The following is a 25,894-nucleotide window of genomic DNA, read 5'->3' on the forward strand; positions in this document are numbered from 1 at the left end:
TGCATTTCCTCATTTCGAGCTTTGACGTGTTTTTTTTGAAATAACTGGCCGAGCGACAGCATGCACCAAAAGCACTGGCGCGCAAGATGCATATACTAGTAACTGGTAGTCTGATTTCAAACAAACTTGCCTTTTCGGCAACTTTTCGGTGATAGTCCTCTCTTAAAGCTTATGTAAAGGTTGGCCGCGGACCATTTTTTACCCCTTGCCATCACCAAGCCGATGGATAGCCTTTGCAAGCCAGTGTCTTCACAAATATGTTATAACGCATAGTGTCAGCTGCGAGATCTCTACCTGGTTCAAGCTGGTACTCATCGAGTCTTTTGGTGGCTGGGACTTGTGTGGTGCATATGCCAGCGGTACGTGTTGTGTTCCTTAACTACTGGGTGACTTGGATGAGCTAAAGGAGTCTGCATCCTCGTTCCCCCCGAATTCGTCTCTTACCATGCATGGCCTCCACACTCAAGTTCAGCAGTGCCTCAGCAGCAACTATTGTCCCTCACGTCCTCCAATTCTGAAAGAACGTCGCACCCAATGACTATGGCTCAGTCATCGTGGCACCCCTCGTCAAACTCTTTGCGAGTGCCGACCGTGGCACACATATCGCGCTTCTCGACAATCTCCCTGGCTTCACAGAGAAACTCGATAATAAAAGTTCAGAACAGTCGTTGATTAGATTTGGCCAAACCTGGTACGGATTCATGTTTCATCCTCATCTGCGCAGCAAACTGGCTTCACAGACACAGTACTGTCATTCGAGAAGATAGTATTGTCCTCGCTATCGTCCTACTTTCTCTCAAGGTGTGTTAACTTTAAGGTGTAAACATTGTCGCTAATAATGACTTGTACAGTTATCCGACCGTATACTCAACAACGACCTCCTCTGCCACCTCGTCCGCCTCCAATCAAAACCAAAAGCCTCCATTCACACCAACTGGTCCTTCGCCGGGTATAACAAGTTCTCATTTCTGCATTCAGCATAACGCTCAACGATTCCTTTGTCCGTGCTTGTGGGGCAGACGTCATGGGGTTCATGACAACTGCGGAATGCTTTGATATGGTATAAATGTGCAGGTTGGTTCGTGATCAGGCATTCAAAGTTGTCGAGCTTTTTTTCAAGTGTTTAGAGGCTCACACTTCAACCATGGTAGGCTTGCAGTCTATTATCTAGTTTGTATCACTTCTACACCCCTTTTAGCAACCAGCGACAGCATCTACAGAAGATGGCGGTGAGGATCTACACGCGAGACTTCCAGCTGCATATACCCAGGCTGGCCCCATAAACCTAGCGAGGAGCGCTGCAGCCGCTCTCACAGGGTGGGCTCCCTGTATATTCGCGTCCTCAGTCTCATTGTTGGTATGGTCATCTACTCCTGTCTCCGCCAAGCTGATCTTCGCTGCAGTGTGAGATCCCGCCTTATCACGTACCTCACAATTGTACCACAGGAGGCACCTGCCATTATCGAGAGGAGCAGACCTTTAGCATACTGGCCATCAAGCGACAGTCAGTCGATTGTTGAGAACCTTGTTGTCAGGTACAGCCCTGACCCGCCGGACGTGCTCAAAATATATCATTTGTTGCTCAACCGTCTGAAAAAATTGGGGTGGTTTGTCACATATCCTTGGAACATCTAGCATTTCCAATTGTTCATTATTATCGACAGGTCGGACGGACAGGCTCTGGGAAATCAAGTTTGGCTTTGTCCTTGCTGCGTATGATAGAGGCTAGCGCTGGAAGAATAATGTATGTTATTGTCGGTGTCTTACTCCTTGTTCTAGCATCTAAACACTTTGGTAGCATTGACGGAACAGATATCTCACCATTTGGTTTAGAAGAACTTCGGTTGCAGATAGTGGGTCGATTATTTGATCCCTTGAGAGATTGCTGATTTGTCCCTAGACCATTGTTAGTCAGGATGTTTCGTTGTTTTCTGGTGCACTCAGAAGCAACTTGGACCCATTCGAGGAGCATACCGACCAGGAGTGCTGGGATGTACTCGAGCGATCTCATTTAACAAGGTTGCTCAGTCGGGCGATTGAAAAAGGTGGTTTCACACTTGAGATGCCGATAAGCCAAGGTAGCTTGCTCAGCGCAGGACAAAGGCAACTGCTTGCACTCGCTCGGGCAGTTTTACAAAAAACCAACATCATCATTATGGATGAAGCAACGTCTCAAATAGATTTGCGTTTGGATGACCAGGTTAGTTGACACATTAGTCCAGCCCTGTGTCTCACCAACGTGCGCCTATAGATCCAACTTTCCGGTACACTTGTTATTACTATCACGCATGGCCTTGAGACTATGATCGCATTTTAGCGTTAGATGCTGGGGAGATCATAGAATTTGATGAGCCAAAAGTACTTTTAGCGAAGGTTGAAGGGGCTTTCCGAGAGATGCGTAGAAAGAGTGCAGATTGGCCACAATTGTTTGCTTCCATGAAACGTTAAGACACTATCACTAGTATAACCATCGATTGTATATGGACTTCGGTGTTATGGGACTCTTGTTTGTGACGGCAGCGAGGTTAACCTGAGCAAAAGCAAAAGATGAGATTGGGCAATATTGAATAAAATGATTGGAAGACTCAGCTGCTCAAGCGCTCATCGTTTAGACGGTAAAGCACATGCGGATCATATCATGGCAAGGGGACCTTGCCATGAGTAGGCCCGATTACCAACCTGGACCAGACAGCTTACCACACCACAAGCACTTACATAATGACTTATGGTTAAAATGACATGAGGATGGGGATTCACATGCACATCGTATTATCAGTAACTTCGCGAATATTGGTTGATATATACAGTAATAATCCAGATAGAATCCAATATTCGCGCGACACTTCTACCGGTCCATAATCTAACTCAACTCATCACACACAACGCCAAGAGTCCCAACTGGCAAGAAGGTCTCAAAGTCATGCATCTACTCGGTGAGTCCATCTCATGTATAAATTGACATTGACACTAACACTAACACACAGGGGAGTCCCTCAGCATCCCCATCCACGTCTTCGGCCCTGGCACCCACATCACCAAAATCGTGCCCCTCGCCCTCAGCCTCAAATCCACAACAAGCACAAAAGCACCCACAAGCGTCCTCGCCACCGCACCTGGCTCCCCCAAGATCTTACCCGCAACACCCGAGCCCAGCGGTGTCGGAACCATTCACGCAGACGGCGAACGCACCTAGCCCAATGACGTCGTCGTCCACTTCGGTTCACTCGATCACCAAAGGCTCCAGGCCTGTATACAGACCCCTTGACGAAGAAACCCGCAGCTTCGTCTATGGCCATCCAGGGCATGTTGGACTTTGATTACAGCTGTAAATGCGCGCGCCCCTCTGTGGCAGTTATGATTTACCCCTGTGGTGGACACCACATCCAGAAATTCTAGGGTACACGCGAGACTCTTGAAGAGGCCATGAAGAAGCGCCCCGACGTCCATGTCATTGTTAACTTTGCGTCGAGCAGAAGTGTTTAGGGTATGAGAGTATCAAGGCCATTGCATCGACGACCAAAGGTGTGCCAGAACGCCAGGTGAGGGAGATTCTGTGGAAGGCAAAGGAGAAGGACATGTTGATAATCGGGCCTGCCACTGTTGGAGGGATCAAGCCTGGTCGTTTCAGGATCAGCAATTCCGGAGAGTGCGTTTGCTCCGTTATGCTTGACTCATACTGACTTGAACATCCTCTTGCAGCATGATGGACGACATTATTGCCTCCAAGCTCTACCGCCCTGGCAGTGTCGGCTACGTCTCCAAATCCGGAGGCATGTCCAACGAACTTAACAACATCCTCGGCCTTGTCACAAACAGCACCTACAAAGGCATCACCATCGGTGGTGACTGCTACCCATGGTTGACCTTCGTCGACCACCTCTGCTATGAAGCTGACCCTGCATGCAAAATGCTCGTCCTCCTCAGAAAAGTCGGTCTAAGAGTACTGCGTCATTGAAGCCGTGAAGTCTGGCCAGATCAAGAAGCCTATCATGGCATGGGCCATTCAAACTTGTACCAGTATGTTCGCTACTGAGGTACAGTTTGGACAATAGCGGGACTGCAGACCAAGAACAGGGATATGTGCGAGGCAGGCTTCATCGTGCCGCCACCTTCGAGGAGCTCCCTGCTCTGAAGAACATATATGAGGCGCTCATCGCGCATGGCACTATCGTCCTCACTAAAGAAGTCAAGCCGCCTGTGATTCCCGTGGATTACAAATGGGCGCAGGAGCTGGGGCTTGTTAGGAAGCTGGCTGTGTTTACCAGTATGATCTCTAACGAGCGTGGACAGGACCTGCTCTATGCGGGCATGCGCATCTCAGATGTGTTCAGAGAAGACATCGGCCTTAGGGGAGTCGCGTCTCTCCTCTGGTTCAAACATCGTCTTCCTTCCTGGGTGACCACGTTCATCGAGATAGTGCTGATGCTCACTGCAGACCATGGCCCAGCTGTTAGTGGCGCCATGAACACCATCGTCGCTACCCGCACGGGCAAAGACCTCATCTCGAGTTTGGCGAGTGGCTTGTTGACGATTGGGGGCCAGATCAGTGGGGCGCTGGATGAGGCTGCTAGTACATTCAGTGGGGCTAGGGATACAGGGACGACGCCTAGGGAGTCTGGACAATTCCAGGAAGGCGAATAAGCTCAGTGAGTGTTTCTCTTTTTGTTCTTGTCTTTGTGTTCTTGCGGTTCTATAACTAGGTTAGGTGCGCGGGTGTGACTTCCACGTGAAGGTCTATATATCTGATAGTATGATCAAGTCAAATTTCTCGAGACGTGGTATACATATATAGTCGTATTCAGTAGGGGCAGAATTACATCATCCTACAGCTGCGACGGCTACGATTTCAAGGACTCATGAATTCACTGATGGCTGCCAGAGCACAAAATAAGCAGAAATTACAGTAATTTGGGAGGTTGCAGGAGACTGACCATGTGCAGACATTACCGCACTCTTGTGATGTCATTTGAATTGGATCATCGACGACGTCCGGAACTTCGGAAGTCAATCAAGTTTCATACTCATCAAAGAGAAGAATCGGAGAAAGCCGGAACCAAGGATGGGAATTCAACAAAGCACTAACGTGGGAGTCCATTCAACTTTACGGGTTTCTTACAATGCAATCGTATTTGATCAGCCTCTTCTCCTCTATCGTGAGCACACGATCGATTGTGAGTGAGCTCAGCGAGCTCCGCTTTTTTTTTGTTGGCCAAAACTAGTCAACATCATGACGATTACATTGTGTCACTTATAAGAATTCCGATAATCTATCGTTGACGTGCAATCTTGTACGTACACACCTACGTACATATTATTACTCACAAACCAAAGTGTCCAAGTCATGGACCCCAATACTTCAGGTTTGTATCATTCATTCGCGATACTCTATCCATACGTTAACATATGATGTCAATAGTGATAGAGCCGAGATCTGCACCATCACTCGATAGTTTTGCTAATGAGTTCCCATTTCAAAACTATGTGACTGCGGAGGATTCGAATGACAGCGCCAGGTCAGATGGCACTAGGACCTCCAGCCCTGTTGGATCCAACAGGCTCGGTAGTGCTGCAGGCAGCACAGCGGCAAGCGCTAGTGAGTTCTTCAATTGATATTCAACTTTGTCAACTAACTACCGTTCAGAAGATGAGATGATTACAGAAGCGATTACTTCCTTGAAGACAACATTGACTGGCAAGATGGATGAAAATATGTCATTTCTAGCGGCAATTTCAAAAACAAACACTCTTTTTGTGGACCGGATGACCGACATCGCCATGGAGACCAAAGCGGCTGCGCAAAAGGCAGACATGATGGCGCAAGAGGCAAAAAAGGCTGCAGAGGAAAACAAGGAGGAAGTGCGGTCTCAGATACACGAACTTAAGGTCCAAATTCAGGAAGTGAAGGATCAGATTGACGCGGGCAAGAGTATCTTGGGTAGGATCAAGGATATTTTACAGGGTATATGGCATAACTAGAGGAAAGGGCCGGACTTCGTCGGCAGGGACCTTGTTTCAATCCAATAACTTTTCGACTCGGATGGGCAGCGCACGGGGTGCATGAGGATGACTGTCTCCCATAAGGAGAACGTCCGGGGGGCTATCTCTTATTGGTGCATCGGGCGCACCCCTGTAAGTGCCACCCCATCTAACTAGGATGTACCTGAGAATGGCCTTCCTCCTGTTCTGTACAAGAAAAAGTCGAAATCATGGCTGCTAGAGGTAAAAAGCAAATTCTTTATCATCCACTCTCATTTCTCTCCTATGTCAGCGGAGTCCTATTCGACTTTAGCGACGAGAAGGATGACTCAGTAACGTTACCTTTTCCTCTCCGGACCACTCTTGCTAAAATGTGGTCTGTAGACAGGACAAGTGGCGTATTTCTCCAGGTGGCAGAGGACATACTGCCACGCTTCTAGTACATCAGATCCTGAAGGTAGCCACATAGACTTGTTGCAAAAGTGAGTATTTTGGGAGACATGTTGCGCGAGGCTGGTGCTGATTTTGCATTTGTAAGGATGTTCAAAGCCAGAGCAAATGATCTGAGATGCGGAGTCGCCCAACTCTTTGCGTTCAGTGATGACGAAAATTCTGCGATAGCGTACATCCTAGTTTCTGTCAGTATTATATATATTGATAAATATGCTGACAGCTGGGACGAGTTTTCTAATCATACCGCAGAATCGAAAAGAGATATAGATTTCATCAACTGTGGGTCGCTTTGAGGTGTGCACAACACTGTTCATTTATTGCTCGTGGGTGGAATACATTTGTTTCCACTTTGACATATGCTTACTCTAGCGATGAGTTAGGGTGGGAATGGACAAATGGTTAGTTACTTGCGTGCGAGTGAAACTTGTTGATCTTTATCATCCAGATTTGCAGAGTTACCCAGACTATGTGAGCAATTCCTTCTGACCATCTGCAGCGATCTTGATTTTCATCTTTGCATAGGCCGGTTTCGATCCTATCTTATTCTGTGAGTGAACAGGTGCAAATTACCCACCTGCATTACTGACGTGGTTTCTTTCGGTTCACCATTCGAATGTGGACAGACTATGTATGTATGATTTCATTTTAAGGGTATTGTTCTGTTATTGAATCCCCCAAGTTGGTTACAACGAACAACTCCTTTCAGACGGGCCGCTACTACCATTCCGAACGGAACAAGGAGACTACTGGACCTCTTCTCAGGCCCAATTTCTGCATGACCCAAGTGTACGTAGCAATCTTATGTATTGGATGACATAAATTTACTTTGAATAGATTATTCGTTTCCCGAGTTTAAGGGAATTAAAGGTCGATCCAAACTGCCACGTCATTTCAAGAGCGTGCCTCGGCTTGCAAAGGGTGCAAGCCTACTATGATTTTGATCCATAAACCAACGCGAAGCAGGTAGGCTTGCACGCATGGGAGCACCTACCTGTTCCAAACAAGGAAGATCCTGCCATGCAAACCGATCATACCATTATTTCTCACTACCGCACATTCGCTGTACATGTGAAACTTCTGGAGCATGCATACAACCATTCCTATTCATTCCAACAGCCAAATCGTCAGGTAGTCGCAGGCCAATACAACGGATGGTGAGATCACATGGATAGTGAAGATGTCAGTCTACATGGAAGATGAGAATTGACAACAGGATCAACGTAGCACTAACCTACCTTTCCTGTTGAACTGATTTCATGGAACTATAATTAGCGAGCAACGCGTTAAGAAGGAACAGATGTACTGAAAGCGCTCAAATGGAGATGAACATGGAGTTGACCCGATTCTTAAGAGCTCAGTTGCTCTTATCAATACAAATGTGTCGCTCCATGCCCAGCGATACCCCAAATCACGAGCAGTTTTGCGAGAGGACTGCAATTTTGTGATCAGGCTGCCAACCGGATTCAACTTATAGATGTCCTTGCCCTGGATATCCTGCAGTAGCGGCTCCTTTCCTTCCCACCTGTTGTGTTAGCATATACCGGGTACCTGAACAACCGGATGTGTTAGTACGTAAGAACACCCCGAGATCTGGGAGGAACTCCGTCATAAGAGAGACCTTGAGCCACTAGCATCACCACCATTGTGACTCCCCTTCCTTCATACCTCATGTTTCTACACTAGTACGTCATACACATATCATTATGTTATGACCACTAGAATCATGATAATTTTATGCTATGCACATCACGAAATGTCAGCCATACTATGAATACATCTCAACCTTGATTCGGATTCTAACCGCCCATGCCACGAGTCAGTTCTACAGCTTGTCATCTCATGCATTAATTATGACTGTCCCCAGCGCCAGGTACCCCAAGGTTTTTTCGATGACCTACTGGATCGCATTCATGTATGTCGCTAATATCTCATCCAGTGCTTCTTTCTTGACTTTGATATTCTCAGGTCTCTGCATGACATTGCATCCACCCTCGATCATGGGCATCACATGTAAATACCCTTACTGTTCGGTTTTCCTCTTTATTCCGCCCCATGCATTCCAATGCTCATGATACGTTGTCCCGAGTCCCGACCCTGCCCTTTTTACTGGGTTCGAAATTGACTTTGTAGAAGACAGGGCAGTGAAAATATCAAGCATCACACCGCAGTCGTCGATGTTCCGTATGCCAAGGGCAAACATGTATGTCATCTTTGTCGTCCTCGAATATTCACACCCCATCTCATATCCACGTAGAGGAATGCATCAGCAAGAGAAAGACAGACGAAAATAATTCCATTGAAACCTGCGAACTCTGCCGCAAGCACCTCACGCCCTCCTAATAGCAACACCACACAACACTCTAGCGCTGTCCCCCAAGCCCAATCTTTGCAAGCACAGGCTCCTAGGCGCCGAAACGTCCTCGATACAGTCGCACAACACGTAGAGGTTGACGCATACGCGGCCACGATTGTCGAGAACATGCAAGGCTGGTGTATCGGCAGGTGTAATATACAGGGTGTTCACTGTTTACCGATCCGATCTCAATCTCCGGCTTCCTACAATTTTTGTTCTTCCTCCCGGTCAGCCCTTACGACCTTCTGGTCGATAAGTCATCTGTCTTCTCACTGTTGGACATTCCGCGTTTTGTAATCGCTCTGTTGCCTCTGTTTTCGATACTCTTTTCCGGCATATCGAACCATTCGTTTTTCGAGTTTTGCACAGGAAGTCGGATCACCTGGTTTAATTGTGGAGTTGTGAGCTATCGTCATAATCCCTGAGGTGTACAAATGGTGTTTGAAGATCTCCATCACTCAATTTGCACCATAGGTGGTTTTGACCTGGTCGCCATCAGTAGGGTTAATTATTCAATAATGCCTGCACTTATATGCATCCCACTACTCGTCTCACTACAATATGGCAAAAACTTGCAAAGTACGAACCAATCTTGCCTATCTCGCTTTACCTTTTACATCAGGTGCCTCGGCGCCATTGTCGACTTGTGACGCAGCTCAGAATTCCCGAAAATCTCTCCGTACCATCATGCATTCTGATCATTAGTGACATATAATAAACATACGGTATCCAAAACTACCTACAAGAGACACAGTAGACATCAAAACACATATATGTGTATGGCGCAAAGGAACATCGATAACAGATCCCATGATTACATGCCGATTGCTTTGTACATCATATACTTCCGCAACTTTTCCGTGCCATATGACAGTCTAGGACTGGCTGATGAATTTCTATGAGTTCACCACCACCAGTCAAGGCCGCCTCAATAACCGCAACACCCTTCAGTTTTCATCTATGGCCGCAAAGAAGCTCACCTGCTCCAATTCTACGCCTCTCATAGGCTCATCAATAACTTCCTCCTTTTTGGGTCCAAGTACCCCATTTGCATCGCGGGTGCCCGACTTGAACCCATTCTCGACGTTGTGGATGAGGTCACAAGCCATGGTCTGCTGAACCTGGAGCCAGCCATCTGTACCGGTGATGGCGGCAAGACCTCGACCTGCATCGGAACGAGATGGGCTGGGTGCAGCGAAACTGAGCTCGTAAATGCTATGCGAACTGTCCGCATGATTGTGTTAATGGTATCATGGGGCGCAAGCCAATCCTTGTTAAGCGATGCAAACCTGGAGAGGTATGTCATAGCAATTGGGAGTATGACATGAAGAGCTGCGGCAGAGTGAAAGCAAGTCAGTTGCGGGTTTCTGCAAGTATTTGAAACTAACCACACTATCATCAAGCTATGCTCATCCACGTATCAGCTTGTTGAGGTGGGCACAACACGAATCTTACCAGGAAGCCTCCTTGATACTAATCCGATAGAAGCAAAGGCGCGAGCCAGAACTTGTCAGACCATACATCAGAACGAGGATATTGACATTCTCTCACGTCCGGAACAGTTCGCCACGGGGTCTTGAACCATTTTGATTCCTTATTCATGAAGTTGACGGTATGAGGACTGAAGGTGACTTCACCTATCTTTCCAGCAGCGAGTGCTTTCAAGATGATGTTTGTTCGTTGAGTGATTGGGAGAATGACGATAACGGATGAAATGTCAGGTCTAGCGAGAAGTGTATCAAGATTGAAAGATGGGTTTCCGTCATAGTAGACAATCAAGGGTAGTATTGAGGAGGGTTAACGTTGCTTGGGCAGCAAATTCACGCAGTCTTCTCTGATCGCGAGTAAACAGCTCTAAGCTTTGGTGCGAGAGGGCCAAGCGTTTGCGGTGCAGGAAGGTGTGCTATTGAAGTTGAAGTGTTATCAAGTTATAAGCCTCGTGTTAATCTGCACACCTTCCTTGGCAAAAATACCCGCGCCAAGTATGGCGGTTCCGGCGGTATTTGAAGCTGACTTGAATACGGCAAATGCATCTGGGACACAAAGACGGGCAAGCTGCTGTCCATGATCGAACTCAATCAACCAGTTTGGTCCTTAACCTGGACATGGGATGAAAAGAAGCTTAACGCCGGGGGGGGTGTCGATTGGGACACTCGACACTGCCACATGGCAGCAGATCGCTGTGCTGGAGGGTCACACACGTCTTGTCTACTCCATCATTTTATTTCCCAACGACCGCCTCCTTGCGAGTGCATCATGGGATACAACAGCGCCTCTCTGGAATATTGACACAAACCTCCAAATCGGGCCACCTCTTCAACACGAAAATTGTATCGATTCTGTGATGGAACACTGCTATCCACTGCAGGTTGGAACGATAGAAACGTGTACATATGGGACATCCAAGACACCCTCAAAACAGCTGGCCTAGAAGACCTTCTGTCCATACCTGATGTGAGTGCCAACTTGATTCTCACCCGCTATCTCATTCCCAATGACTATCAGGCACAAAATTCTGAACTCAAAAACAAGGTATGTATCATCTTGTAACTTTTCAGATATGAAACACGCTAATGTCCCACACGCACAAGCTATCAGGTGTACGCCATGTCTTTTTCTGACCTTGACCTTCATCCTGATATCAGCATTCCAGGCTAATGCTACGCGACGTCCGCCCATCCGTCCAGCCCCATGTCAAGTACACCAGGCTTTTTCGAAAACGTGCAAGACGGTCACCGGTCCTGTGCGTTACCACAATTCACCTGCACTACTTGCTCTGATATTCATATTTTCAGTCTTCCAATCCCCGCCGTCTCCATCCTGATTCCTCTCTACGTCGCCGCCGCAGTGCTTTTGCAACATCCTGGGTATCACGTCCACGTGCGCTCCTCGCTCTCCTTCCCTCACTCTTCCACCGTTCCCGGCCAAACACCGATGAACCAAACGAACCTCAGCAACATCCACTGGGACCTGGTACCTCCTCTCGTCGCAGTCCTCCTGTTGTCGACGCCCCTACACTAGATGACAAGAAGGTATGTCGTTTGAGGGATGTGTTATCAATAGCTGGTTTCTTGAGTTTTATCTGCAGGCACTGTATGTTACTCGGCGGCCGTAACGAGCTAGCGACAAAGCAAAACGCGTCAACAACTCGAAATAGTGGGCTCGTGTTGTGCTGTTCCTTTGCTGTGCGTCTCCGTCCGACGACGACGATCACTGATGGTTTTAGAACATGGTCGATCACGTTTATATATATATATATCCAATTTCTGTCCTGTATCAGAGTGAATTCTATGAAGGACAAGACGTTCTAGTCTACTGGACTGGCCGATCACGTTCACACTGATATCCTCCTTTTGTTATCTTTCAGCGTTTTTCTGTTATATATCATTAATCACAATAATTGACGCCTCGCATTCTAATTTGTCTGTAAACAGGTCGATTTGCATGCCAGTCGGCGAGGACTGTCTAGCTTGGAGGAGCTCAGTATGACTTAATCTTACAAATCTATCAAGTACAATTCATACACGTGCTTAATGTATCCCTCGAGCGGTAGACTCTGTTATACGGGCATACCTCTCTGAAGAATGCGAGACGGTCTACTCGCCCATTCGCTAGTGCAATGTCCAAAGGGGCCAACCATCCTACAGATTTTATTCCTTTTCAACATGAGGGGTTCACTCGTTTTCAGCCGAGTCAGAATTAGGTCAAGTATTCCTTTTCGGATGTCCACGACTTAGCCTGACTCTTTGAGGCGAACAGCGCCCATCACTCACTACTCCGTTCTAGCTCGGCCTTCCCGAAGTGATCATCAACGAGACAAAGTTTGCATGAATGTAGTATGTGCCTATGGCATTGTTCACCGCAGTGTTCTAACCAAATAATTAATCTCTACTCTGCTTTGAATTTCCCGTGTTTTCCGTAGTCCGTGCCGCTGTTCAGTCGTCTTTATGCACTCGACTTAGCAAGGCCACTCATCCGACCAATTGACCATTCACTTTCAACTTCATAATTTAGTTTGTTTCATTTCCCATATCGTATTCGACTGATTGGTCTTGAATAGGACACGATTTTTGAAGTGTATGTGAAGTCGACGATTCATTATCGCAGTGGTCCGTCGAGCCACTGTAAACGATAAGACCTAGAATCTCAGCGAGCAAGATCGCGCCCAGACCTTCCTTGCTGGCACAAAATTCATAGAGAAGACTTTCAATGCTAACCAAAAAAGAAAGCCGTTGATCAGGATGTCGACAACGAGCAGCTCTTCAGCGATGATAAAGTCGACAGCAAACCAGCAAAAAAAGGTACGACGTTCTGACCAGTTTGACTGCGAAGGTACTGAGCTTGTCGAATGAGCGTGTCCCGAAACATGGGTCAACAAGGACGATGAAGACCAGGACGCTGTTGGAGGACCACACAAAAAGGAATAGTATGTCAGGCATCTAGGTTTTCTGAGCTTTTTGCTATTTGTCCCAGAGGTCGAGGGTAAGGGTAGATTTATCCTCCACAAAAACATTCAGATCCTGGTCGCGCAGTTGTGCCTCTGAGTCCCTAACCTTTGTCGAAGAGTGTGGAAGTAAGGAAGGCAACCCGTTGCGAAGCACGGTGTATAATGGTCGAAGAGACCATCGTGCGAATGTGCCAGTACTAGTGCGCACAGGGCCTGGGGAGTGAGATGAGCACTAGGTATCCTATGTAAGAATAGAGAGTAACTTCAAGTCTTCACCTGCCAGTGCTTCGGAAAATCGGGCCCAACTTGGTCTGAGGGTACCAAGCATCCCCAGCAACACGCCTGATAAGAAACGGTCAAAATACAAGGAGACGTAAGAAAATATGGCTCACCATGGGTGACATCTTGAGCTGCTGGAAACACCTGAAGACTCGTTTGAACACTGAGCATAGGACCCCTGCAGTGTTGATTCAGATGAGGAATGACCATGAGAATTCACGAGATAATCTTACTGTCAATGCGCAGCATGCGTTAGATATCAGCGTCTGAAATGGACAAGAAGGAGATATCAAACATGTCATCACTGTCAGTAAATAGAACAGAAATTCAGAGACCATGGTGGCAATGACTCATCACACAAGTGAAGCTGGGCTGTTCAAAAATTCTGTTGCCCCTTCTGTTGTCCCTTCTGTTGCCGGTTCTGTTGCTGTATGGGTCATGTGATATGATGTAATGATGTAGCCCGTTTGGACCCCCAGCTTTTGAAAGCTGGGGGTCCAAACGGGCTACATTACATCATATCACGTGACCCATATGATGCTGGCCGTCTACTACCTCCTCTGACAAACCCCCTATAACTCAAGTTATACATTTTTCGTACATTCACTGGCAACTACATTGAATCATGGCACTATCACCAGCTGTCAAGCATAACTCTCTTACATGGTGAGTATTAATGATTTCCTCCTGTATGTCAGTATCTGACAAAATCACATCCTAGTGTCTCCAATATTGATTTACAGGGGATGTCAGATGATGAACTTCCTAACTACATGTTTGGATTTCCAACCTGCGGTGTTAATCCTGCTTCCACCCCCTTGGCTCATAATCATTGGGAAATTGGCCGGTCAATGCAGGGTATACCCAGCAAAACTGTTCTTCAGCCAAACCCACCAGCCACACCACCTTCAGGATGGACGTATCCCCAAGCACAAATTTTTACAGTCAATGACCAGCCAGACTGGAGGTGGAGACGTGGATATAGATATGTCACAAATTATGACCCATCTCTGTGTCCTGATCACAAGGATGCAATGCGAAAGATCACAGCTCCTCCTGAGACCATTCAGCTAGAGTTCAATGAGGACAAGGCAATCACTCCGCCCATCCCTGGCCAGACTCAGTTGATTCCGGGCATTCCATTTGTCCACCAGGTGGACAACAATCCAACAAAATCAATCACTATAGCTTGCCTACATACGTTGGAATCACTTGCACAGTATGAAGAACACAGCCAAATTTACCACCTCTTGGGAAGCTTATGGCTACAGACATTTGGGCGGGAAGGCTCTGATGAGTTAAATGCCATCACCCCAATATATTGTCTGCCTGGGATGCGGGTCAATGACAGGTCAAACAAGGATGCTTCTGGAGTTGATGGGTCATATAACCTGGCTTCAACTATTCAGGAGGGTGATGGTCAAGGAAGGCTAAGGCCTGCTGTACAGGCTGCAACAAGAGAGGCAGGTGTACAAATTAGTGAGGTGCTGTTGTTACTCCACCAGATCTGGCGTCTTGTCATGCCACTATGTATTTCACGGGAGGAGTGGGAGTGCCTGGAGTTTCTCATGAGAGACAACAATGTCTTCTCCTTTGCATCGTTGGAGTGCGGTCCTGTTTCCTGCCAGATGAATGTATCGTCAATTCAGTCTGGTGGGATATTGCAATCTGCTATTGGAAGTGTTCAGGGGTCATGGCATGTGGATGTGAAGGATGATCCCATGTTTCCAACATTATTCATTCTGTTACTACGAGTACCTCCTGGTGTGTATTCAAAGCATCATTTACATTATTACTGTACTGAGAACATTTAAAGGTAGTGATCCAGGTGCATTCTGCCTTGGCAGGCATGGGTTATATTGCCGAGAATTGGATGTTGTGATCATAATTCTGTCATTCCGTGGAAATGACATTCATTCTGGCTTTGCCCCGAAGGAGAACCCTAATACAGTAGGGTCAGGACTGGCCCCAGAGGAACTTCACAAGCTTGATGAAGCAGTAACTGCTATCTGCCATTCCACTGGTGGTGTATCTCGAGTTGGCTTTGTCTTATATGCCTCACGGAATGCAACAAGAAGGTCCTCTGGTCTTGGCGTACATGGTCCTCTCACATTTGGAAACCAAGGCAACAAATTTGATGCACAGGATGAAAAGGCAAATAAGTATCTGGAACAGGGTCAAGTAGTGCTGGGAGCAGCCTATCGTCCACGGCTTATGCTGGAGTTTGCAATGGCCCAGTGGAATGCTTCCCTGAAGCTACGTGTACTTCCCATGGACCAGTCACTATGGCTTTCCCAACTCAACTATACCAATGAGAAAGGAGAGAAGGTTATATGCAAGTATCCATTTAATCCTATTCAAAGTCAGGAACAAGTTCTGTCTCAACGCCGCCGTGTGCAGTTATTGATGGATGTGGTTGATGAACAAATCATTCCTATGGCAAAATGTCAACTGCAGTCCCAGTCGATGAAGGTCGGTGTGGCTTCACATCACAATGTCAAAAAGCGACAATCAAAGCCCACTATTCCAAAGAAGAGACAGCATATTGGCCCACCAGAAGCTTCTACCATGGCTAAGCGACAGTGCAGGACCCAGGATAGAGTCATTGAGAGTGAGGATGATGACTTGGAGAATGAGGATAGAGAGGATGCTCATGATCCTGAAGATATGGATGTCAACCCTGACAAGAATGGTACTCTTGAAGATGCTAATGTCAGCTATGAAGTTGAAAAGATCACTGGCATGGTGGAGCTTGAGGTGTGTATATTTCATTTCATAGAATTGAAGTCTTAATGTGCACTTAGGATGGCCGGGAACTCTATCGAGTGCGATGGAAGGGTTTTGAAGAAGAGTATGATCATTATTTATCAGTTTCAGACCTGCAGTAGGTTAATGACTGTGTTATTCTGGTTTAGGCTAATTAAATTTTCAGAGATTGTCAGGAGCTGCTGCAGGAATTTCAGGAGGAAGGCTGCAGCCAGCAATGCAATATGCTAGAGCTTGATATGACATCTTCACAGTTTGCAGCACTTTCTGGGCTCTTGAACCCTCAGCTCCTGAAGGCTGAAATAAACGAAGTGAAGGAGTCCATATCAAATGCCCTTATGCCCATTGATGGTGAAGGTGCTAATATCAGTTCTTCGTTGGACATGGCTAGTGCCCAGGCAGCAATGGATGCCAGTACCCATTCTTCCTTCTCAAGCTCAGATGTCTGGCAGGATAAACATGCTGGAGCACTCATTCACCAGGTAGAGGGGGCTGCTAGGCACCTCCCTTGGCTTTTGAAGCAACGGGAGGAAAACATCATATCATCTCGCTTTCATACTTGGCAGGCTGGTCGCTGCATCCTCATCATCTATAACTGGTTCACCACTATTGGTCCCCAGCTTGGTGGCTGTCTTGCTGAAGAATATTTTGCTAGCAAGACTGAACTATACTCCATCAGTCCTATTTTTTTCAAGATCATGGATGCAATTGTCCAATTTGTTGAGGCCACTCTAGCTGAAAAGCAGGCAACAAAGCGGGCTGCCAAAACCAAATCAGCAAAACAAAGGCGGAATGCTGCATCCAGTACTGGGACTGGGAAGGGGGTCACTTCAAGTTGTATCACTGCCTCCAATGCTAGGCACATCCCTATTGATCTGTTTGGACTCCATGAGTCTTCACCATCAAGCAGTAACCAAGATATCCTGCTGCCAGCAGTTGACCCTCGTCTTCTGAAGGACACAGAGGAGTCCATAAAGACCGCAAGCAAGAGATGCTTTGTAGATCTAATCTATGAAAGCATTTTCTTCAAGGATCTCGTTGAAGCTGACAAGAGATTCAATGACAAGACTATCAAGAATTTCGACAAAGCTTCCATTCAGGCACGCTTCATATGCCGTGCTGCAGTCATCTCATCTGTAGTTCGTGCTTTCAATTTTGATGATGGTGTCCTTGCATCTAGTCGCTGGTGGGACCTTGTGGGCCATTCTCATCGCATCTTTGACACCAAAAATAAACCGAACGAAATTGGAATCACCATTACCAAAGATCCACCATCAGCTCTTCTTTCATTGGATATATGGCTCCAAAATTATGTTTCCCCCTCAGCCATAGGTGCTGCAGCCACCTTAGCTGATGGTGTGTGGAAATATATGCTGCAGTCTTCAAAGACTTCCACATTTTCTCGTAAATCATCATTGCTGAAATCTCACCACACCCGGGCCAAAAACTCAAAGCAACAAGATCTTACTCCCCTTTCCACCGATGCCATAATTTCACCATCAGCATCCCTCTCCATGCCAGCTCTTATGATACGTGAAGCCCTGAACGTATGTCGAAATAATTCACAGGGTGATTCAACTGTCAAGCGGATTATGGATGGTTTCCGGCCTACACATGGTCGTGTCAAATCTGTGGATCATGATGAAGATCACTACAATATCATTCGGTATGGCCCATTTGGAAACCACTACAGTCGACTTCTCCAGAAAACATTTACTCCCAAATCTCTAACAACAGCCAATGGAATTTCCAGCCTTCTAGCCTACATGTCATGCGGACATGGTTTCATAACTCGGAAGTTTGTGGAGAAGCACACCCTTTGCTTTGACTCCCTGGATGCTTGTGTTGCACTGTATGAGAGGGTTGAGCACTCTCAGGAGTACAAATGTTGCAACATCCGTATATGGGGAACTCCCTCTCCTGTCTTTGATATCCGCCCATGCACAAGCCATTCAAAAGAGCCTCTCACCCCAAAGGAGAAATTTTCTGCCCTATTTGACAAATCAGTTCAATCCAGCTGGTTAGCATTGCTTGGAAATAGGGCAAACACTGACCCTGCCCACTGGTCAGAAGAAGATCGACTGGAAGCTGATGATGTCAGGGATTGGTTATCCAAGCAGCAACTCCCAGGTTTCATTCATGGATTATCAGCTCTGCAATTTCTAAACAACACTGTCATATTTGGACTAGCAAAACAGCCCACAACAGAGGCAACAGCTGCATTTATCGACAAACATCGTGGTATGGGAAGTTTCCAAGGTCTTCTACTTCTTGGATATAACATCGACGGACGAGGGAGCAATTGGACGAATGCAGCCTTCCTTCATTTCTATCGCCATCTCGATGCCTCGCTTGCTGGTGAAGACAAGAATGTTCTACAGTTTTCACCGATATTCGCTGAGCATCTGCTTTGCAAAGTGAAGCGATACTGTACGACATTCACCAAGACAGATCGAACCTCATTTCAAGCATTGGCAAAAGAACGAACATCCAACTTGAAATGGGTAAAGGGACAGAACGTTAAAGATTCTTCGGGTACTGTTTTGCCCATTCCTGTGGTGCTTGATAGAGAAAGCATGGATTCGATCATATCTAGTTTCGAGGTAAGGATCCATTTATTTCCAAGTCTTTTTCAGTCACTGAAATGGGTCATTCAGTCTTGATTTATTCCGAATGAATGCCTGTGTCTACAACGAAGCCACATATTGTATTACTAGCCTGAGTATTGAGCACAGAACCTATCTTGCGCCCGCAGCAGTGAAGTTGCCGAATCCAATCTGCGCGAGAAGGGCATTCGTAGTGTCCTGGGGTCGGGACTGAGATTGGACTCCATGGCGACAATGAAGACGAGCTAACAGTGGAGAAGAGATCAGACTGAGCAAACATCAGTCTCAGAACGTATCAAAGATAAGCATGCGAAACTTACAAAGAGCAAGATACTCTCCATGTCGTTCGTGTGTTGGTGGAGAAATTGTGGTCGTGTTCCGCTGCGACTTGTCCCAGAAACGATACCAATTGTCCTCGCCACTCATCGATTCAATCGTCGAGTTCTGGAGAACATCCAGCACTTTCTCGATGACATGTGCTCTGCATATAGAGTGTCGTCAGCTGCGATCGCTTGCCTAATTGAGTCGGCTGCTCCTCCGCTACAACCTCTTCTGCCTGGCTGAGACAATTTATGAGTTTATCATGGCTATTGATAGGGACTTACGAAGCACGAAGCACTTTCCTGTTCGTAATGTTCTGATGGCCGGGTTTTCGAGCTACAGTTCTCGTGAGTTACACAGAAGCATCAGAGCCTACTGACATCCATGATGGTGGCTTCACCGCTGAAGGTCCATCAATTTCCCTCTCCCTATCTTCCTGTTATACGGGTGACAGATATCAGGAATAGGTTACTTACTCCGAATCCTCCGGGGGTGCTAGGGTCTGTTCTGGGGTAAGCTGCTCGTCGGCACGGATGCGCTGGTCCTCGGCGCCTTCAGTGCTAGATGCTAAGTTTGACATGAGTAAGTGAGAGTTATAGATATTTGAATCCAAAATACAAGGCAGTGGAATTGTGAAGAGTCTAAGCATACAAATATAAGTAGTGGGGGCATACTACAGCAAGCTGTTTGAGCGCGTGCAGCCATCATGAACACGTCTTTCTTGACGCTGAGGGTGTCCACGAACGTTGCCATCTTGGTGTAAGTTCGCAAGTCATGGATATAAGCTAAGCCAAATGACCTATCCTTTTGCCTAGATTTGAAACTCGACACGTTCTGAATTTGTCGTCAAGTAGGTACCGGTGTCACGGCAATTGGCATCAGTGAACCCTTTATATTGTAGCCATGTGAATTGTAGAAGGGTAGAATTCTGCCCCTGCTAAATATTTTCATTTATACCACAAGAAATCTGATTTGTATCTACATAGTCCGGAAATCTAGAGTAACATGAGCAGTGCACAACAAGGTCATGATGTTCCTCCATGGCGGCTGATCAGGGTGGTAAGCCTACTTATGCCAAATATTTTGACCATTGTCATTTTGTTTTATTTACGCTTTACACTACAACTTCATCAACGACATTCTCATGGGAGGTACCTTTGGCACTTGTCAACGAACGTAAAATAACGTCAGATTTTGTAACAACGTCCTGACCTGTCACCATCGCAGCACGCAAAGGACGGCTTGGCAGTGTGGACTGTTATTTTCTTCATTATCACGTGTTGATTTTACGAGTCCTGAATGGCACTCATAGTATGATGATTACTAAAGTCGCGACAGTGGGATCATCCTCTCCCATACTAATAGTCTCCGTGAGTAACGATCTCCCTCCTGACTCGACCATGGACGAAACAAAACGTCCAATTCGTCGCAGATTCTATTCTGCACACACTCCTTCTGCGTGAGGGTCAACTTTCAAGTCATGCTGAGGAAATGATCATAATCTTACGGTTTCGAAACATACTAAGCTTGGTTTTCCACGTACCCGATAGGTGAAGTTTCTGAGCCAAAGTTGTGTTATCCCCTGCCCCTGCGAAGTAAGAAACATCAACAAGAGTACCTTACCAAAAGATGGAAGAACACACCAATCGGTCCTGCACCTGCCAGGTGGACAGCTGATTATTACCTAGTCATAGGATGGTGGCTCGCTTCGAATTTGGGACTTGGAGAGTTGGACGCCAAGGAGGGACAGCGGAGCGTAAGCCGGGCACCATACCATCTGGGACGAAATAAGAAATTCCTGTTGTCAAGACGGCTATCATACAGTGAGTTCAGGCGGGTGTGGCTAGGATAGTGCTGAGAACGGCCGAGTTAGTTTTGAAAAGGGTGAAGGTTGGAAGAATGACTGACTCGGAAATGTGCCGCTTCTGGTAGAATATAAGGCCTCTGACCCTAGCCACGAGACGATCACGCATGGGGGCACAGTGGCTTTTGAGAGTCTGGCCAATGACGATGAAAAGGCCTGATGGATCAAGAGTTGGTGGTGAAGCTCCTGCTGAAGAAGCTGCGGATCAAAGAGGGATCTGAGATGAGCGGCCTGAGCTGCGTGTGCTCGGTCTGCGTCTGGAGAGTTGCAGGGTTGGCGTAGGTGCCGCATATGCTTGTATGGCCGGCCTAGGTTAGGAGTACATAGATAGATGTTCTGTAGCAGGCTGTTCATTGGTACGGATATACTGCTCCTCAGACCTCGGCGCCGTCAGTGTTCGATGCTTTTGACATGAATAAGTGAGAGCTATAGGTACTATTTGGATCCAAAATAAAAGCCAATGGAATGAGGAAGAGTCTGAGCGCACAGAGATAGACACGAGCTGCTTGAGCGCCTGCAACCATCACGAACATGTCATTAGGGATCCTTGTTGACGCTGAGGTGTTCCCGATGATCTAAGTGCGAGTTCAAGTTCAGTTATGTGATAAGCCAAATTTCCGAGTGTATAATTAACTATAAAATTCCTTCTCGATTTGTTCTCAAATCTCGATCCATCCAGTATGTAGGTATGACTGTCGAGCTACATGCGTCACTAGTAGAACGTGTCCACTGCCACACTTGGCTTTCGTCCCCGTAGCTCGGCGAGATGATTCAAGACCATTTTCATCTAACACAAGCCTGAGAATGACTCAGAGAAGACGCGATAGGCTTAGTGCGGCACTAGTGAAATATGCACTCACTCCAATACAGTTCCTAGGCTATGATTTTCCAACAATGATGACATCGGCCTGACCTCCGTCAAGTAATTTTTGATATTGGTCATTGAGCGGACAAATGGCAAGCTTCTTTGCTCTTCGGGCAACAGAATACAGCTAAATATTGTAAGTCAACAGAAGGGCGCAGCAACAGAAGGAGCAACAGAAATTACATAATATCACGTGATGCATACAGTGGCTTGACCTGAGGGCAACAGAAGGGGCAACAGAAGTCAACAGAAGGGCGCAGCAACAGCAACAGAAATTACATAATATCACGTGATACATACATTAGGGCAAATGTTGAAATATCACCGAATGGCCGTATCCATAATCCCACTATAGCAAGTGCATCATTCGACAAGACAGCACAATTGTGGAACCTTGACAATGGACAACCTATCAGCTCACCTCTCCAGCATGTGAATATAGTGCACTGCTTGTCATTTTCCAGTGATGGAAAGGCACTAGCCACTAGCTCGCTTGACACAAACGCGTAAACATGGGATGTTGCTGCGATTGTTCGAGAAGCTGGCCTGTACAACCTTCTTTTGAATTCAAAGGTGATTTTATATTCATGTATCGTTATTGCAACTGAATGCACTCTATCAGACAAACATGTCGACACCCCATGTACGTGACACCTTCATCAAAAGAGTTGTGCTCAACATATATGCTCTAGGATAGTGCTACGCGACCTCTGGTCCAATGACATCCACTGCTTATTGAGTATCCCAAGGTTTTTTCGATGGATTTCCACCAGATCGTTCTCATGTATGTCATCACTATCAATTCAATTTTGTCTTCCTGACTTCCATGTTCTCAGTCTTCTGCACAAAGCCGTCCCCACTCCTCAACCCCGCCAGGCAGCACATTCCTGGTCATCTATTTCACCGAAATCGCAGCCCCTCCAGTGCTCGTGCTACATCACTGTCCTTCCCTCTCGACTGGGCTGGAAATATCTTGAAATGGCGCAGACAAAGTGACACAGGTATCGAATTGCACGGGCACAGCCAAGCAGCTGTTGAGGTTGCATATGCATAGGGAAAATGTGTACGTTCTTTCTCCTTGATCATTCTACTCCAACCAATATCATGTAGAGAAATGCTTCAGCGAGGGAGAAATGCAAAAATATGTTCCCTCGGAAGAACCCTATTTCCGGTAGCTCACAGCCTCCGAAGCCCAATGTTACCCAGCGATTTTTGCAATCACAGACTGCCGCCTCCGGTCCATCCACCGCACCTGCCGTTGGCAATGCTACTGGCAATATCATAGCCATGACTTCAATGCCCTCACGTCCAGGTGCAACAACAAGACAGACCAAATTCTGGACTCACTTCTGGGTCTTTCTCGGTTGTCTCTCTCCTGAACATACAAATGGTCATCATTAGATCTTCTCATCCTTCACGAGTCGCATGCTGTCTGTAATTCCTGAGACGGGACGTACGTCACCGAGGGACTGGGTTGCGGCGACGATTGCATAGGGAAGATGCAAATTTCTAAGCACTGTTAACACTGAGCAGATCTGAACGAGCGGACTGTTTGACTGCTTACCCAGAGAAAATATTGTGGGGATTATTCCTAACGTCTTTTGCGTCTGCAGCAGAGGTACATACTCCGCCGGTGAACCTAACGGATATGATGACGATCTCGGGACTGTACAAATAGCTTAGGTCTGCCTTCAGACACAGCAAAACTCAACCTTACTCTGATCAGTGATCAGGGTGTGCATCGATCACCTGGGCACCATCAATCTTGACGTACATAGGGTACGGGATATAGTGCTTGAGCGCAGATGCCAGTGCACTTCATGAGTGAGTGATACAGGAAACCAACAGTATTTCTTATCGAAGCGACGTTGGTAGTCAATGAGATACAAATTCATCTCACCCGGGAGCGCGGGGGCTTCATACGTGCCTCCTACCAACGTCAGCATTCCCACCCGCTAATTGATCCCACATCCCTCCTACATCATCCCATTGTCCCCCTCCACCTCACCCACCACAAGCGCCTCCTTCTTCACCAGCCCTGCCTCCAATGAAGGTGCAGGGTCAGTCCATAGCGTCTCTCACGACACAGACGTGAAAAATGGGTGTGGCCGAAGTGCCGCATATGAGCGAGCAGAGTCTGGACTGCTGGTGCCAAGCCGTTGTGTTGGATCGGGTATGAAGAGATGCCGTACGAGGTCCTTGGCTTCTTTGTCAAAACTGTCTGGGAAGGTGTAGTCGAGAGACTTGATCTTTTGCCAGGCGAGATATTTGCCGAGGCCTTGGAATGCAAAGCAGCTGGAGATCGTTTGATATATTATACACCAGAGTGCCCAGAGATCTGAGCTATAAGGGTGGTGAGTACATTGATGAGCTGTGTTCGAGGTAAGCAAGACAGTCCAGTTTGCTCTTTAGTACTAACTCTGGTGTGACGTATGGCGCAGTGCCCATAAATGTGCGAGCTTTCTCCGCTTCAGGACTTGTGAGAAATGCGTATACACGGAAGGAACTAGTTTACCTCCATTCTCTAATATCTTTCTGGTACTAAATCAGTAATCTATTTTTCTTTGCCAGCGTTTACAGGAGTGCAGACGCCCCCAATGATCAGAGGCATGTAGACAGGTGCGATATATTGCATAGAGCCATTGTACATGCCAATGCCTTCTCCTCCAATGACGGTATGATTTGCTCATGGACCAAGCAAACAAGTGACGCAGCATGTATGAGACGTCGAGATCCAGAGGCCAGTCGACATGAGGAACAAGGCTAGCAACAACGAGAAATACTTCAGGATCTGTGGATGTCTTAACCAGCCACTTGATGCAAGGTGCTTCAAGAGAGCTGGTAGGTATGTCTGGCAGCTCGAGCTTAAGGAGGGATTGATTCGTGGCTACGATGTTCAGGCTGTGGTCAGAAGATTGTGCTTCAGGCTCCCATGTCAGTACACCACCAGAGTAGAAGGCGCTGAAATAACGGCTGAAGACAGCGCCATGTGAATGAGCAGGCTGCAAATACAGAGTCTAGAGTGATATAAGCGCTAGGTGTGCTATGCAATAGTACCAAAGAACGTCACCCACTAGTCCTGATAATGAGATTCAATGCATAAAACGCCAGAAATATGGGTATCGATGTAATCGACGTCACAACACACATGGCAAGATACGGTCAAGATTTTGCTCATGCTTAAGAGAATGGGACTTACCACAGTGCACTGACTGCTTAAGATGCCGGGAGGCGAATTTGACCGTCGGATGTAGGACCTCTGCAGTTTTGACTCAGACTAGAAATGAGCAAGACATGAAAGTGATCTTACTGTCATGCAATATGCACAATATCGTCGACATTGACATCTGAAATGGACACGCGGGAGATACCAAAGATGCCATCACCATCAGGGAATAAAACAAAAACCTGAAGACCACGGTTGCAATGACGATCCAGGCGATACTATACTGCTCGTACCACATATTGGCGCTGAGGGCAATTCCAAAGAGAAGAAGAGAGAACTGGAGTAGGAGCGGGAACGATTGCACGACAGCCTCAAATGCATGTGATCGAACTTCCGTTGTCTGCGCTCCGCTCGTTCATCCCCATCCTCCGAGCAGCGGTCGTATCTGTCACCTTGTAGCACCCAAGCCAGTGCTTGCCTAGCACAGCACCGAAAGCAGCGAGTAAACAGAACAAGCTTGTGTAGGCGATACATTGGATCCTTATATTGGCTGTGGGCGGCGACCAGGTAGGTGCTGGCGATACTGGCGTAGACCCCGCTGCAGTGAAGTTCCCGAGTCCGATTTGGATGAGCTGCGTGAGAAGGGCATGCGTGGTGTCGTTGGCGCCTGGAGTGAGATTCGACTCCATGGACACAATAAAAGCCGCATTGACGGGGAGAACAGACCAGACTGATCAGACGTCAATCCCAACACAAGGCCAAAGCGAGCATGCGAAACTTACGAAGATTAAAAGTCTC

General features: G+C 47.0%; 8 protein-coding genes across 8 annotated transcripts; 5 read left to right on the plus strand and 3 right to left on the minus strand.

Moving 5' to 3' along the window:
- Positions 1 to 1,742: 1,742 nt before the first annotated feature.
- F5147DRAFT_747414 (P-loop containing nucleoside triphosphate hydrolase protein) lies at positions 1,743 to 2,448 on the plus strand (the record flags this gene model as incomplete). The annotated part of the gene is made up of 4 exons (XM_041439946.1): positions 1,743 to 1,853; positions 1,901 to 2,200; positions 2,252 to 2,264; positions 2,300 to 2,448. 4 exons carry the CDS (start codon positions 1,743 to 1,745, stop codon positions 2,446 to 2,448), a joined length of 573 nt encoding a protein of 190 aa, XP_041288740.1.
- Positions 2,449 to 3,423: 975 nt separating this feature from the next.
- F5147DRAFT_656218 (citrate synthase-like protein) lies at positions 3,424 to 4,641 on the plus strand (the record flags this gene model as incomplete). Its single annotated transcript, XM_041434086.1, has 5 exons — positions 3,424 to 3,447; positions 3,474 to 3,646; positions 3,700 to 3,928; positions 3,966 to 4,017; positions 4,064 to 4,641. The coding sequence occupies 5 exons, from the start codon at positions 3,424 to 3,426 to the stop codon at positions 4,639 to 4,641; spliced, it is 1,056 nt and encodes a 351-aa protein (XP_041288741.1).
- Positions 4,642 to 7,113: 2,472 nt separating this feature from the next.
- Positions 7,114 to 7,539, plus strand: F5147DRAFT_816252 (uncharacterized protein; the record flags this gene model as incomplete). The annotated part of the gene is made up of 3 exons (XM_041443565.1): positions 7,114 to 7,219; positions 7,264 to 7,347; positions 7,397 to 7,539. Coding segments are annotated over 3 exons (333 nt in total), but the record flags the coding sequence as incomplete, so codon positions are not given.
- A 2,190-nt stretch (positions 7,540 to 9,729) lies between these two features.
- On the minus strand, positions 9,730 to 10,848 carry F5147DRAFT_816255 (uncharacterized protein; the record flags this gene model as incomplete). Its single annotated transcript, XM_041443566.1, has 7 exons — positions 9,730 to 10,006; positions 10,072 to 10,114; positions 10,176 to 10,185; positions 10,238 to 10,255; positions 10,334 to 10,505; positions 10,585 to 10,685; positions 10,738 to 10,848. 7 exons carry the CDS (start codon positions 10,846 to 10,848, stop codon positions 9,730 to 9,732), a joined length of 732 nt encoding a protein of 243 aa, XP_041288743.1.
- Positions 10,849 to 11,355: 507 nt separating this feature from the next.
- F5147DRAFT_777848 (uncharacterized protein) lies at positions 11,356 to 11,897 on the plus strand (the record flags this gene model as incomplete). Its single annotated transcript, XM_041442039.1, has 4 exons — positions 11,356 to 11,382; positions 11,436 to 11,525; positions 11,578 to 11,814; positions 11,871 to 11,897. 4 exons carry the CDS (start codon positions 11,356 to 11,358, stop codon positions 11,895 to 11,897), a joined length of 381 nt encoding a protein of 126 aa, XP_041288744.1.
- A 6,143-nt stretch (positions 11,898 to 18,040) lies between these two features.
- Positions 18,041 to 18,937, plus strand: F5147DRAFT_583329 (uncharacterized protein; the record flags this gene model as incomplete). The annotated part of the gene is made up of 1 exon (XM_041431714.1): positions 18,041 to 18,937. One exon carries the CDS (start codon positions 18,041 to 18,043, stop codon positions 18,935 to 18,937), a length of 897 nt encoding a protein of 298 aa, XP_041288745.1.
- A 75-nt stretch (positions 18,938 to 19,012) lies between these two features.
- Positions 19,013 to 19,954, minus strand: F5147DRAFT_656223 (uncharacterized protein; the record flags this gene model as incomplete). Its single annotated transcript, XM_041434087.1, has 5 exons — positions 19,013 to 19,125; positions 19,201 to 19,361; positions 19,486 to 19,503; positions 19,678 to 19,768; positions 19,876 to 19,954. The coding sequence occupies 5 exons, from the start codon at positions 19,952 to 19,954 to the stop codon at positions 19,013 to 19,015; spliced, it is 462 nt and encodes a 153-aa protein (XP_041288746.1).
- A 4,054-nt stretch (positions 19,955 to 24,008) lies between these two features.
- On the minus strand, positions 24,009 to 25,785 carry F5147DRAFT_816261 (uncharacterized protein; the record flags this gene model as incomplete). The annotated part of the gene is made up of 6 exons (XM_041443567.1): positions 24,009 to 24,273; positions 24,634 to 24,947; positions 25,130 to 25,207; positions 25,258 to 25,338; positions 25,390 to 25,433; positions 25,488 to 25,785. The coding sequence occupies 6 exons, from the start codon at positions 25,783 to 25,785 to the stop codon at positions 24,009 to 24,011; spliced, it is 1,080 nt and encodes a 359-aa protein (XP_041288747.1).
- Between the last annotated feature and the right edge of the window lie 109 nt (positions 25,786 to 25,894).

This window comes from Suillus discolor (assembly GCF_016758755.1).
Source record: "Suillus discolor strain FC423 chromosome Unknown F5147scaffold_63, whole genome shotgun sequence".
Taxonomy (NCBI): Eukaryota; Fungi; Basidiomycota; class Agaricomycetes; order Boletales; family Suillaceae; genus Suillus; species Suillus discolor.